The sequence below is a fragment of the Mustela nigripes genome, chromosome X (genome assembly GCF_022355385.1).
Source record: "Mustela nigripes isolate SB6536 chromosome X, MUSNIG.SB6536, whole genome shotgun sequence".
In the NCBI taxonomy this organism is placed as follows: domain Eukaryota; kingdom Metazoa; phylum Chordata; class Mammalia; order Carnivora; family Mustelidae; genus Mustela; species Mustela nigripes.
Genome location: NC_081575.1, coordinates 112,972,976 through 112,986,026, shown reverse-complemented (window position 1 = coordinate 112,986,026; position 13,051 = coordinate 112,972,976). Strand labels below are relative to the sequence as shown.

The 13,051-nt window shown below is 48.3% G+C and overlaps 1 protein-coding gene across 1 annotated transcript in view; it reads right to left on the bottom strand.

Moving 5' to 3' along the window:
• Window positions 1-3,074: 3,074 nt before the first annotated feature.
• The window catches only part of ASB9 (ankyrin repeat and SOCS box containing 9), a 26,519-nt gene continuing 16,542 nt past the window's right edge, over window positions 3,075-13,051 (bottom strand). Inside the window, exons 4-7 of the mRNA XM_059384668.1 lie at window positions 10,126-10,276; window positions 7,700-7,834; window positions 6,356-6,547; window positions 3,075-3,288 (exon numbers count right to left, since the gene is read on the bottom strand). Coding sequence (XP_059240651.1) covers window positions 3,164-3,288; window positions 6,356-6,547; window positions 7,700-7,834; window positions 10,126-10,276 — 603 coding nt within the window. The 3' untranslated portion in view covers window positions 3,075-3,163. The remainder of the gene's footprint in view (window positions 3,289-6,355; window positions 6,548-7,699; window positions 7,835-10,125; window positions 10,277-13,051) is intronic.

Here is a 13,051-nt window from a genome sequence, read left to right as displayed (position 1 = left end):
TTGCCGCTCCCGGGGGAAGGCACTGTTAGGTACTCACCAGCATCCCTGGCCCCGCACGGCTGAGCTGCCTGCACCAAGAGCAACAGGTCTGGAGCCCCCCAGGCAGGTTTCTTTTGGTTGGGGAGAGGGCTAGGCAACCTCCACCTTAGGCAGGTGCAACCTCCTACAGGTGTGTCCCGACCTTTGACCTACGGATGAGGCTCCACCTCCACTTCCAAGGCCAGCCTGAAATGGACAGGCGGTTTTAGGACCCAGGGATCAGAGCTCTGGGATTTATCAAAGAGGAGAGAGTGCTTTGCAGAGGAGCTCTGGCCTATCTATGCCTTAAACCCCGGCACAACCACCTACTGTGTGAACTTTTGTAAATTCCTTAACCCATCTGGAAAATGGGGGTAACAGCGGTGTGAGGGTTTGAGGTAAGGCTTACAAATCACGACTCTGTAGGGCCCAGCCGTTAGCAAGCCCACTACAATGAGAGGTGGTGTTTAATTGCTTTTGATGCTGCCTGAGTCTTATACTCAAACTCTAAGGCTAAGCGTTCGTCGTATTATAAATACCCAACCCAGCACATCTCGGTCCCTTGTCCCAGAGCCCCAAGTGTCTGCTTAATGACTAACCACTCCAACCCGGTACACAGAGTACCGGGCCACATCAGTCAGCCCCAGGACAAACCCAGAGTCAATCAATTCTCTTTGCTCACTTGTTTCATTAGAACAGGAACTGTGCTACAGATGGGTACCAGACAGCCAGCATTTTCTACTGGAATAAAACCAAGGGAATGCAGTCACCGACAATAGGAAACCGGGCTACAATAAAGAGAGGAGTTAAGTTTGCACTCTAAAAACAGACAAAGTAATTACCATTTTTAAAAGACGGTTTCCTAAGGCTAAAAATCTACATCCCTCGTGCACTGGGGGGAGGGGGGATCTGTTAGATGTCATCGAACCAGTCTGATGACAGAATTTATGAGGCTGTGCCAGATTGTGATCAAGTGTTCAAAGGTATACGCCACTTATAAATATAACCACATCTAGACTCATAAAAATAGACTCCCTATTTAAATTGAATCTTCTTTTTGAGCATTGCTAAGCGAGGTAATGTGAAATTTTCCCAAACTGCAATGAGGGAGGTGGTGGTGGTATTTTTCCCATTTGTGGAGATGACCATCTATTATACGGATTTGCAAATTGGTTAATTGTCTGGAAGATTTAAGAAGAAAAAATGCTGTTCTAGTAATTCTGTGCAGCCCTGCGCTCAGAGGATTTTGGCCGAGGGAAGATTAACATAAGCTAGAGTTTGCCTGATACATTTTAAATGAGAAACCAGGCTATTTTTTGAACTAATGTTTTCCGAAAGAAAATTATAGCAAAGAGTCTATCATTCCTTACTCCTTAGCCAATGATTCCCCCAACTACAGTGTTAAGATCCGGAAAGTCAATATACTATCTTCGCTGTGGCTACCATGGGGTCTAGAATAGGGCCTGGCGCAGACACGGGCATGGAATATTCCCTGAATAAATGGGTTAGAGACATTAAATGAATTAGCAAGTAGCAGGATGCTGAGGTTCTCTTTCAGTCTGAATTCTGAGCAGTTATAAATGGCAACGTGATCAGACTGAAAAGGAAAACAGAGGAGCAGGGAAGTGGGGTTCTGTAGAGTCATATTTGCATTTGGGGGTACACGGGAAGGGAAGAAGGAAACCCAGTGGCAACAGAATTTATCACTACAAAGTTTTTGTTCCTGGATGGAAATTTCCAGAGCTCGTGTTGTAAACTGTCTTACAATGGGTCGTTTATGAGGAACAAGCCTTTCTGCTGAAGTCACTGTGGCAGCAGCGCCATCTGCTGGGGTAACTAGTTGGGCATTTGAGAACAATATTCTAGTCGGCTTTTTTTTTTCCCCCAAAAGCAAATTGAATTTAGAATCACAGAAATTATCTCGGAAATATCTTTAGAGATAATCGAGGCCACGTGTCATCTTACAGGTAAGGACTGGCTTTAAGTAGGTACAACATTTTCTATCTTTCTGTTAATACAATGGAGCCCCAAATTCATCTCCCCGAGACAAGACTAACTACAGCTATTATTACTAAACTGTATTACAGGTCTCGTGCAAATCAGAAACTGAAAGGCAGTTAAAATCCACTTGTTAAGCTCCGAAGAGTGCTGTCCAATACAAACGTCCACAACAATGGAGCAACAGAACTTTCTGCAATGATCCGTATCTGGGCGGGCTGTCTGGTACAGGGGCCCCTGGCCGCGTGTGGTTATTAACGTCTGAAATGTGGCCAGTGACACGGAGGAACTGGATTTTTAATTTTATCCAATTTTAATTAATTGACGTTTTTAAAATTAGCCAGCCACAGATGGCTAATGGAGCGGTTCTTAACCTGGGCGCTCTGTGCATTTTGGACTGCCTGCCTCATTGTCTGTGCTGGGGGCCCGCGCCGTGCCCTGTAGGCTGCTTTCACAACAGCCCTCCTCTCTACCCACAAGATTCCGGGGGTACCCCCACCGCCCCCCCACAAAGTTGTGATGATCAAAAAATTCTCCTAACATTGCCCCAGAAATGTCTCCTAGGGGGTAAAAATCACCCCTGGTTGAGAACCACTGGGCTAGTAGCTGCCGGAGGGGATGGCACAGTTCTAGAACATGCTTAACATATATATGACATTTTGATTAAGAAAATGAAACGGCCCCTAGGTTGTACTATAGCAGTAGTGGTTTTGTCATAAGAATGGGGAAGCTTAAAAAAAAAAAAAAAAAAGTCAGGGGCGCCTGGAAGGCTCAGTCGTTAAAACGTCTGCCTTGGGCCTGGGTCATGATCCCAGAGTCCTGGGATGGAGCCCCAAGTGGGACTCCCTGCTCAGTGGGAAGCCTGCTTCTCCCTCTCCCCCTCCCCCTGGAGAGGACCACAGGTCCTGGCTCAGCAGTGGCTCGAACAGGAGTTGGGATTACCCCCACCCTCTTCTAAGGAGCAGGGGGAAAGGTCTCAGGCCTCCCAACCAATAACACAGAAGTTCCCAGCGGGTCTCCATCAAAAATAAAAATCTAATTGACAAACCGGCCAAGCTCTATAAACCTGATTTTATTCCAAAACGCCAGCGGCTGCAACACTCCGGAATCTTGGTGGGTTTTTTGTGACTCTGGTCCCTTGACATGTTTACATATGAAGGAGAAAACGTTTCAGCTCCTCGGGAAGGATGAGTCCCTTGATCTTGTGATGCTGCTGGGTCCTGAAGCACTTCCGGATTCTAAGGCGACAGAGTTGCAGCAAAGAGGGAGGTCCTGGAGAGAGATGGCAAGACAAGCCACATGTTGGTGTCACTGATCTAAGGCTACTTCTCCTTAAAAGCAGACAGGAGGTAACCCTGTCATAGGGAAATAACGTAGTTCTGCTTAACACCATTTTCAGGGTTTTGTAGTAGGAGGCATTTTTAGGCTATGTTCGCTCTTTTCTGGTATCTCGCTAAAAGGAGCTTATTAGCTTTTGATGTAGAGCAGACTGAAAAAAAAAATCAAAGCTTAATCTCACTAATGGAGGCTTAAGGCAGCTAATTTTGGAATTAGGAAGTCACACAACATTCCCAATATTGAAAATAAAATTCACGTTCAACAGCTTTCTTGTATTTTACCTTTAAAAATAAGGTACTTCCCAAAAAGTAAGGCATGTCTAGATACAAAGACTTTTATAATGAAGCCATTTTAAGATATTCAAATCTAATGAGCCATCAGGGAAGCCCAAGGGTATGTTATCTTAAGTCCCAGTTGTTTTTTATTCTGCATTCAGAGGAGCCCAGTGCTTCTACTCAGAGCTCAACAGTAAACCAGCACAGACTTCGCGCGCGGAACCAGCCAACAGTCCACATTTTAGGACCGTGGTTCTCAGCAGGGGGTCGGGTGGAAGGGAAAAGGTGGGACACTTGGCCAACTGTAGAGACACTTCTGCTTGTCACCACTTGGGGGAGAGGTGCTACTGGCACTTGGCGGGACACCGGGAAACGGGCGGCCCCAACAGAAATAAATGCAGTCTTGTCAACTCGGACCTCGGAGCACATTCCCAAGGCCCCCCCGGGTCGGGATCGGGGGCACCTTCTGGCCTCTGCTTAGTAGACTCGAGGCATCTCCTAACGAACTTCCCCAGTGGACTCAAGGCACATGTTAACCAGCTGTAAAAAGTACCCGGTGGGAAAACTGAACTTGAGTCCCTCTCAGTAAGGAAGGCCAAAGGACGGGGCTATAACCTATGCGCTAGGCACGCGGCCGGGGCCCACTGTGGGCGCTGCGGATCGAGAAGTGTCCAACGAGGCAGAACAGCAGGACATCCGAGCAAGCTCAGCGCAACTACTGCTACCAGCTGGCTACCTGCTGTCCACTCGAGGTGGGGCGACACACGACAACCGCAGCCTTAAGTCCACAGGATTAGAGCTGAAAACCCACTATAGCTCTGCAGCCGCTTCCTGGCACCGGCAAGTGTTCAGGAGTGGGCTCTCCTCCATTATAAAACGGGCAATTCTTTATCTATGAATTGGCCTATTGCTTTCATCTCCGTGTCTTTTTTTTTTTTTTTTCTTTCCCCCAGCAACACTCGTGATGCTTTAAAGCCAAAGCGGGTTTGAGGGTGGCTCCGGCCATGCTGGGCGGGGGGTCATCTTTCGTTTTCATGGTGAGTCATGAGTAAACCCTGCTTTAGACGCTTTTTGAAGCTACTGGGGTAGGAATACTCCAGAACTCCTTTCCAGGGATGATCGGAGATAGAATTTGCTGGGTTGAATCTGCAGGTCTGGCTCTCTCTGCCCTTGGCTTGGCCCCGTGTCCTGTGGCCTTCTAGACTGCTGAGACGTGACCTCACCAAAACCCCCAAAAATGAATCATGGGGGCAAAAGCAGCAGTAATTCTCTGGAGGAAAAAATGACATTCTACAAGCCAGTGGGATCACGGACCCCACTGTCGCCAAAATGCGAATGAAAGGAATGAAAGGCAAAGTAGGTGCCAGGAATGGCCTGGGGACATCAAGTGGAAGGGAGGAGTCAGGGGAGGCAAACTGAAAATCCAATGCGATTATTTGCTGAGGCAGGGGACGAGGGACTGTAGATAGAGGTAGAGATAGATACACACGTGTGTGTGTACATGACACACATGTAACTTTGTAACTTTAGGGGGCCATAAGGCACTTTTGCTTTTGCTTTCTCAGTTAAAAAAAAAAAAATGGTATTTTGCCACCATGTTGGTATAAAGGCAAACCTAATCCAGGTTGAGTTTTATCCCTTTCTTCATTCGGATTTTAAAAGAGATGAACATATTTCTGTGGGCCCTAAAAACATCGTGGGCCCCAAGCATTGTGCCGTCTGTGCCTGCTGGAGAAATAGGCGATAGATAGATATAATTTTTTAAAAGCAAATCATCACAATGCAGGAAGAGCTGCCTGGAGAGGACCACACAGGCCGCACCTGAGGCCCCCAAAGGCAGGGCTTTGGCTGCAAGTACCCTGGGCAGTCAGAGTAGGAGGAAGAAGATTCTGCAGCCACTTTACAATTCTACCCAGGGAGGCCTAATTCTCAGCAGGCGGAATATAACCCGGTAGCCTGCCGTCAGAACCCGTCGGGCAGGGAAGCCTGCTTCAAAGTCCCACCGCCTTGAAAAACTTAACAAAGTCCACACTCTAGTAAGAAAGCAGGTCCTGAGCTGGCTGATCTCTGTGTCTAGGGACAGTTACGAATACCATCTGAGGGGTCTCTGCTTCTCCCCCCAGCCCACCCCGACCTCACAGCCCTACCCCCTCGCACAGCACTCAATGATCACGTTTAGTTGTTTGGGTTAGAAGTGTCAGCTCTTATTTGTGGAAGACTTAGGTGTCGATGGACTTGCACCAGTCAATGCCCTCAGACTGCTGTCGATCATTAAAGGAAGACTTTCTAGCACTATCTCGAGTAGCATCCTTGCTCCCAGCAAGCAAGTGCCCAGTAGTCTGGTCCATGCGTAGGGCAGTTAAGGCACCCGAGGGGGGCTTTGTCCAACCCTGAAGAGAATTCTGGTGCATTGTTCTAAACTATGTTCTAGAAAACTTTCATATCAAAAGCTGAAGATCGTGTTCATTCTTTCAAAGCTGGCGTACCTCACACGGAGTATTAGATCAACTGAAACAACCGGTCTCCAACATTGCAAACCACAGGTGGTTCCTGACCAGGACCATACCTTGTTGAATAGTCAATGAGCTCAGCTCCCCACATGCGGCGAGGGCAGAGAAGGATCTCGTACAGTCTCACAAGTCAGAGCTCGGTCAGCACCTGCCTCCCGCGAGAGTCCGCAAGAGCTGCTACGGATTAGGGCTTAGGTTCGGGCAAAGGAGAAGCACCTTCTCGCTGCAGGAAGAGCCGCGTCAGAGGGCTCTCAGGGGGCACCAACTCCAAGGGGCGTTTGCCTTCGGCGTTCTTGGCCCGGGTGTCCGCTCCGAAGTCCATGAGCAGCAGCGCCAGCTCGCCACTGGACACCCTGGCCACTGCGTGAAGAGGGGAGTCCAGACCTCGGCCTTGGTTCACGCTGGCTCCTGAAAAGTCACAAGAAGAAGAGAGTCATCCAGGGAGCTGAGCCCAAGTGTCTCCCTTCTCGAAGCACGCTTCGACAGTGGGCCTGGCAATCCTGGGAAAATGGGAGATGTCTTGATTCCATCGAATACGATGGGGAAAGTGCCATGTGACAACACGACTGAAGGTACAACACGAGCTATGTAGCATATGAGGTTATATATATATGCCTCTGAATGCTGACCATAGGTGTGCTACATTCTAGAAAAATCCTCCTCTTTTAGGACCATCCCAAGCCAACTCCATCCCTACGCTCTCTACAGATCCCCACCCTAGCCAGATGGACTGGATCCCACCGTGACAGGTGGGGACAGGTGGCTTTGCCTGAGCTGCTGTTCCCCTAGGAAAATGGAAACCTATGTCCACCTAACACACAGTAGCCAGATTGTTCCGGGACTCTTCTTGGTTTTGTGAGGAATGGGAAACCCTGCCCTTTCCTGACTAAAACTTAAAATCTACCTAGAACATGAGGGGAAAGGGGTGGGCTGAGGGAGAGAGGGAGAGAGACGGAGAATGACTCTCCTAATCCGTGACCAATGGCTGTCACATGAGCAGAAGGCAGCAAGCACCACAGGACAGTCAAGGGAAGGGAAGGGTTGCTGGAGTTTTAAAGAATAAGCAGGACTCGGGTCATTACAGGGGTGACGAAGTGGTGTTCCAAGGTTGCAGAAGGTTCTGGATAACACCAAGGAGGTACAAAAGAATGATGTGACATAGGCCTTTCCCAGGACCACAGAAGATCAACAATGAGCTAAACACAGGGCAAGTACCGGAGAAGAAGTTCCCAGGGGGGAGACCGAGCCAGGCCCCAGCAGCCGGGCCCGTCCTGCTGGCCTCAGACGTGACTGGCTGTAGGAGGAGGGGAGAGGGACCACCCTGGGAGCAGATGGGCTCACCATCCTTACCCTCACTGCGAGCGACAGAGCCAGAGCGGAAGTGCCAACAGGGTCAAATCTATTCCCCCCTACCCCGCCCCGCCCCAGAACACAGCCTCCACGAACCCTGACCTTGCCTGACTCCACAGCCCACACTCTTTCCCATTACAATACAAATGGCTTTTAAAAGACCTTCCATTTCTCATTCTCTTTCCTTGTTTCGTGTGCTTTTAGCTTTACCTGACTCCAGAAGCTTCCTGGCACAGGCTATCTGCTGGTTTTCACAAGCCAAATACAGCGGCGTGCCCAGGTGGCTGATGTTATGGTCCACGTCGCCCCCGTGGGCCGCCAGGGTCTCCACACACGCCGCGTGGCCTGCAGCCCAGGGCACAAGAAACATGGTTGCAGCGCACGTTCTCTGAGCCAGGGACACAATACCTTTCCTCTCTCCTGCAAGCTTATGTTTGCCACGGACCAAGTGCTGCTCTACTTAGCCCAGGGAAGGACTTTACACACTGCCGTCACTTGATGCGCTGACCGTAAGGCATGATCCCTCCGCAGCTCCGGGAAGAAGCCCGCTTGGGTTTGTGGGCCACGGAGAGCAACCAGCAGCCTGCCTCGAGGGTCTGTGGCTTTGCAACCAGACTGAATACAGAAATGGAGGGGACGGTGAGGAGGGGGTGGGGAACAAGGACTGCAGGTAGGCCCGGAGAAGAAAGGGCATAGTAGGAGCCATGCGCCCGGGGACGCAGCCCAGAAGCTTGCCAAGGGCCGGCCCCGGGAAGAAAGAGGCCACCGTGGACACAGGCGAGGCTGAGAAGCACCTGCCCCATCCAATCCAAGTGGGGCCTGTTCTGGCAAACTGGGTTTGGTGAAAGCCAAATCATTCTTGCTTGGTCTAGAATGTCATACTTTAAACACTGCTTCTTTGCTTTTCTCTCTCTTTTTAAAGATCGTATTTATTTATTTATTTCTGAGAGAGAGAGCACGCAAAAGCAGGGGGAGTGGCAGGCAGAGAAAGAAGCAGACTCCCAGCCGAGTAAGGAGCCGGACTCGGGCCTCCATCCTAGGACCCTGGGATCATGCCCTGAGCCAAAGGCCGACACTTAACCCACTGAGCCACCCAGGCGCCCTGCATTTCTCCTTCTATAAAATCATTTGAGTTCCACGCACCCAGGGAATATGATGAGTTGACAGGTCTCTTAACAAAGAAATGTCAGTGCCTTGGGAGATGATTATCATATGGATGGATTCGGTCAAATAGGGCTGCTGTGGGGAGGGCTCATGGGGAGCCATTCTGGGAAAGCCACTGAGGAACTAAAAACTCTTCCGTCAATGTGGGCTCACAATAGTGACGATGACGGTCATGGGCACTGGGGAGAGGCAGAACTTGCCATTGTATTTTTTGTACCAGAGTTAAGAATATCAGGAAAACTGTGGCTTTATGAAAAGAATTACCCCGGCTAAAGAAGTTCTGGGGATCTAACGTACAGTATGGTAACTGTACATGCTAATGCCATATGCTTGAAATGTGCCAGGAGAGTGAACCTTAAGTGTTCTCCCCACACACAAAAAATGGTAACACTGTGAGACAATGGATAGGTTCATTAATTTGATTGGTAACCCTTTCATAATGTAGGTACCTATCAAGTCATCATGTTAGTACACCTTAAATATATACAATTTCATTTGTCAGTTAAATCTCAATAAAGCCAGGTGTGGTAGAGAATTATCCCGAGCTGTATATAGCATCTTGTATTTCCAATAAAAATGGAAAGTTTGTTTCACTTAGAAAACCTAGGTGAGGAAGGCGCCTGGGTGGCTCAGTTGGTTAAGGGTCTGCCTTCAGCTCAGGTCATGATCCCAGGGTCCTGGCATCGAGCCCTGCATCAGGCTCTCTGCTCAGCGGGGAGCCTGCTTCTCCTTCTGCCTCTGCCTGTCTCCCCCTGCTTGTGTTCTCTCTCTCTCTCTCAAATAAATATAATATTTTTTAAAAAAAGAAAACCTAGGTGGCCATGAGACAATATTCTTTAAGGCCCTAAAACAAAAGAATAGAATTTATTTTATAAAATAATTTGAGAGGCGCCTGGGTGGCTCAGTCCATTAAGCGTCTGCCTTCAGCTCAGGTCATGATCCTGGGGCTCTGGGATGGAGTCCCATATGGGAGGTCCCTGTTTAGTGTGGAGTCTGCTTCTCCCTCTCCCTCTGCCTGCTGCTCCCCCTGTTTGTGCCCTCTGTCAAATAAATAAATAAAAATCTTTTAAAAATTAATAAAATAATCTGATTTTTCTGGGGTCATGTGTCTAACAATGTATTTCACAGATCTTGATGGACAGTCTACCATAGGCCAGCCCCCATTCCAGAACCTACAGCAGTAAACCACATTTCAGATGCTCTGAAAGGGTGGTTCCCAAACTTTTTGTGTGCATCAGAATCACCGGGATGCTTGCTAAACAAAACACAGATGGCCCGGCCCCACCCCAGAGTTGCCGCGTTAATGTGCCTGGCGTGGAGGCCAAGAATTTGCTGTTGCCGGCCAGGCCAGGCCCGTGTTTCTGGTCCCAGGGCCCCACACGGAGGAAAGATCCCTAAAAGCTATCCCTCCTCTTACAACAGTGAGATGTCTGTTGAAGGAGTGGTGGACGACAAATTCTCAGCAGATTTACCTCTCTTAGCCGCTTCGTGGATGGGGGACGCCAGATCGCTCACAGCATGGGGGCTGGCCCCATGTTGCAGAAGCAAATTCACACAGTCACGGCTGCCACTGACACACGCGTTAAACAACGGGGTGTGCCAGTCTGTAGTGACCCCATTCACCTGGAAAAAAAAAAAGCCCCAGGCTAAAGGCAGGTAATGGGCTGTCCTGGATTCAAATCTAGACTCCACTACTTTAAGCTGCTTTCTAATGTCTCTGAGCCTTCTATTCCACTGCTCTAAAATGAGGACAAAAATACCAAACATCCACAAGGCTGTGAAAAGCTGAATGATGTAAGGCCCCGAGAATGTTACCGAATATTATATCACTTCTACGCCCCCAGGAATATGAACTTCGAAACTAGTCAGGATAATCCTATAGGGCTTACAAACTAATCTCCCTGCTTTAAACATTCCATTCCAGACCCATCCCGCCCCAATCCAGAGTCTTGTCCAGCAGCGAGAGTAACCGTTTAGAGTTGTTTGCGTGGTTTTTTTTTTTTTAATTTTAAAACATGACTTGTACAGAAATATAGGGTTAAGGTGTGCCAAAGATTTTCTTCAACTCATTCATGAATTAGAGAACCTGTAAGATGGTAAGGCTAGCTCAAAGGAGAATTTATATCGTCAGTCAATTAAATGCTGAAATGATGCCACTAACAGTTACAAGACTGGTTAACGTCCTAGAAAACTAGAGTCTTTGGCGCTGTCTTTCACACATTGGAAATCTGACTGAAACTTACAAGTTCACATCTGACTTCACAGTGTTTGGGCTATAAGCAAATAGGGAAGAGCAAAGTCAAAAGCACATTTTCTACACTGTGAAGCAAAGATATTATGAAGACAATGAAATCATTCTCACAAGCCACCTCCAAGGAAGGCGACAACCAGTGAGGCCCAGATGTCCAGGGCACAAAGTTTAAGGAGACACTCCCTCCCGGGGGCACGCAAGTACCCCACAACCCTGAGAGGGAGTCGCTCGCTATAGATGGTACTCTCGGTGCCTCTCAGCCTCTCCATCATCCTGGCCCTGTTTCTACATGTGGAGTAAGTTTTCGTAACCCCAGTATAGACCCGAATGACCGCGTTCACCTACAGCTCTCTACTCCTGCTCTCAGGACAAAGCCATTTTCTTGGCAGGGACAGAGAGGGTATTTAACTCGCCCCAACCCACAACTTGGCTGACAGATTTCAACAGGTCCTTCACGTTTCAGCTTACACATGACTCCTCCTAGGAAGTGTCCCTTCGTGACACAGCATTGCAGTTCCTGCCGTCAAACGTGGAGACTCCTTTCTCAGTCCTTGAATCTGGGCTTGTCTACGGGACTTGCTTTGCCCAATGGGATGAGAGCAAATGGGACGCAAGCCAAGAGCTTGCCTTCTTTTGCTACTCTTGGGATGCCTGCTCCCACGGGCACCAGGCCAGGCTGCCTGGGAAAGGATGAGAGACCACATAGAGATTTCCTGTCTGCCCAGCCACAAAGCAAGATCATCACAAAGCAGCCTGCCCCAGCGAACTTGTCAGCTAACCGTGAAGGCCTAAGGAAGCCCAGCCAAGGTCAGCAGAACCAGGCCAGACCTGAAGAACTATCTGGCCAACATGAAAAACTTTGAGATAAATAAATGGCTCTTGTCTCTATCAGATAAAGGGCTAGCATCCAAAATCTATAAAGAACTTATCAAACTCAACACCCAAAGAACAAATAATCCAGTCAAGAAATGGGCAGAAGACATGAACAGACATTTCTGCAAAGAAGACATCCAAATGGCCAACAGACACATGAAAAAGTGCTCCACGTCACTCGGCATCAGGGAAATACAAATCAAAACCACAATGAGATATCACCTCACACCAGTCAGAATGGCTAAAATTAACAAGTCAGGAAATGACAGACGCTGGCAAGGATGCGGAAAAAGGGGAACCCTCCTACACTGTTGGTGGGAATGCAAGCTGGTGCAACCACTCTGGAAAACAGTATGGAGGTTCCTCAAAAAGTTGAAAATAGAGCTACCCTATGACCCAGCAATCGCACTATTGGGTATTTACCCTAAAGATACAAATGGAGAGCTCCGAAGGGGCACATGCACCTGAATGTTTACCGCAGCAATGTCCACAATAGCCAAACTACAGAAAGAACCTAGATGTCCGTCAACAGATGAGTGGATAAAGAAGATGTGGTCTATATATGCAATGGAATACTATGCAGCCATCAAAAGAAATGAAATCTTGCCATTTGCAGTTACATGGATGGAACGAGAGGGTATTATGCTGAGTGAAGTAAGTTAATCAGAGAAAGACAATCATCATACGCTTTCTCTGATATGAGGAATTTGAGAAGCAGGGCAGGGGCTGTGGGGGATAGGGAGGGAAAAAATGGAACAAGATAGGATCAGGAAGGAGATAAACCCTAAGAGACTCTAAATCTCACGAAACAAACAGGGTTGCTAGGGGGAGGAGGGTAGGGAGAGGCTTGCTGGGTGATGGACATTGGGGAGGGTATGTGCTATGGTGAGTGCTGGGAAATGTGTAAGCCTGATGATTCACAGACTTGTGCAATTATATAACATATAATACAGTATATGTCAAATAAATAAATAAATAAGTGGCTCTTGTCTCAAGTCACTAAGTTAGGGTGGCTTGTTACACGGCCAGAAATAACAGGTAGGAATAGTGTTTGGTCGTCGCCCGCTGAGGCAGACATTCCGTGCGTGCCACAAAGCTCGTTCCTCTCTCCAGGGCACACAGCTTCATTGTTATCTTCCCCCCTCTTCTCAGACATGGACTCTAAAGCTCAGAGCCCAAGTAACTTATCCAAGTTTCCAATATTAGCAAATGGTAGACATGGTTTGGAACCATTATTCAGGTCTCACGGAGCCAAATGTTCCACGTTTTCTGTA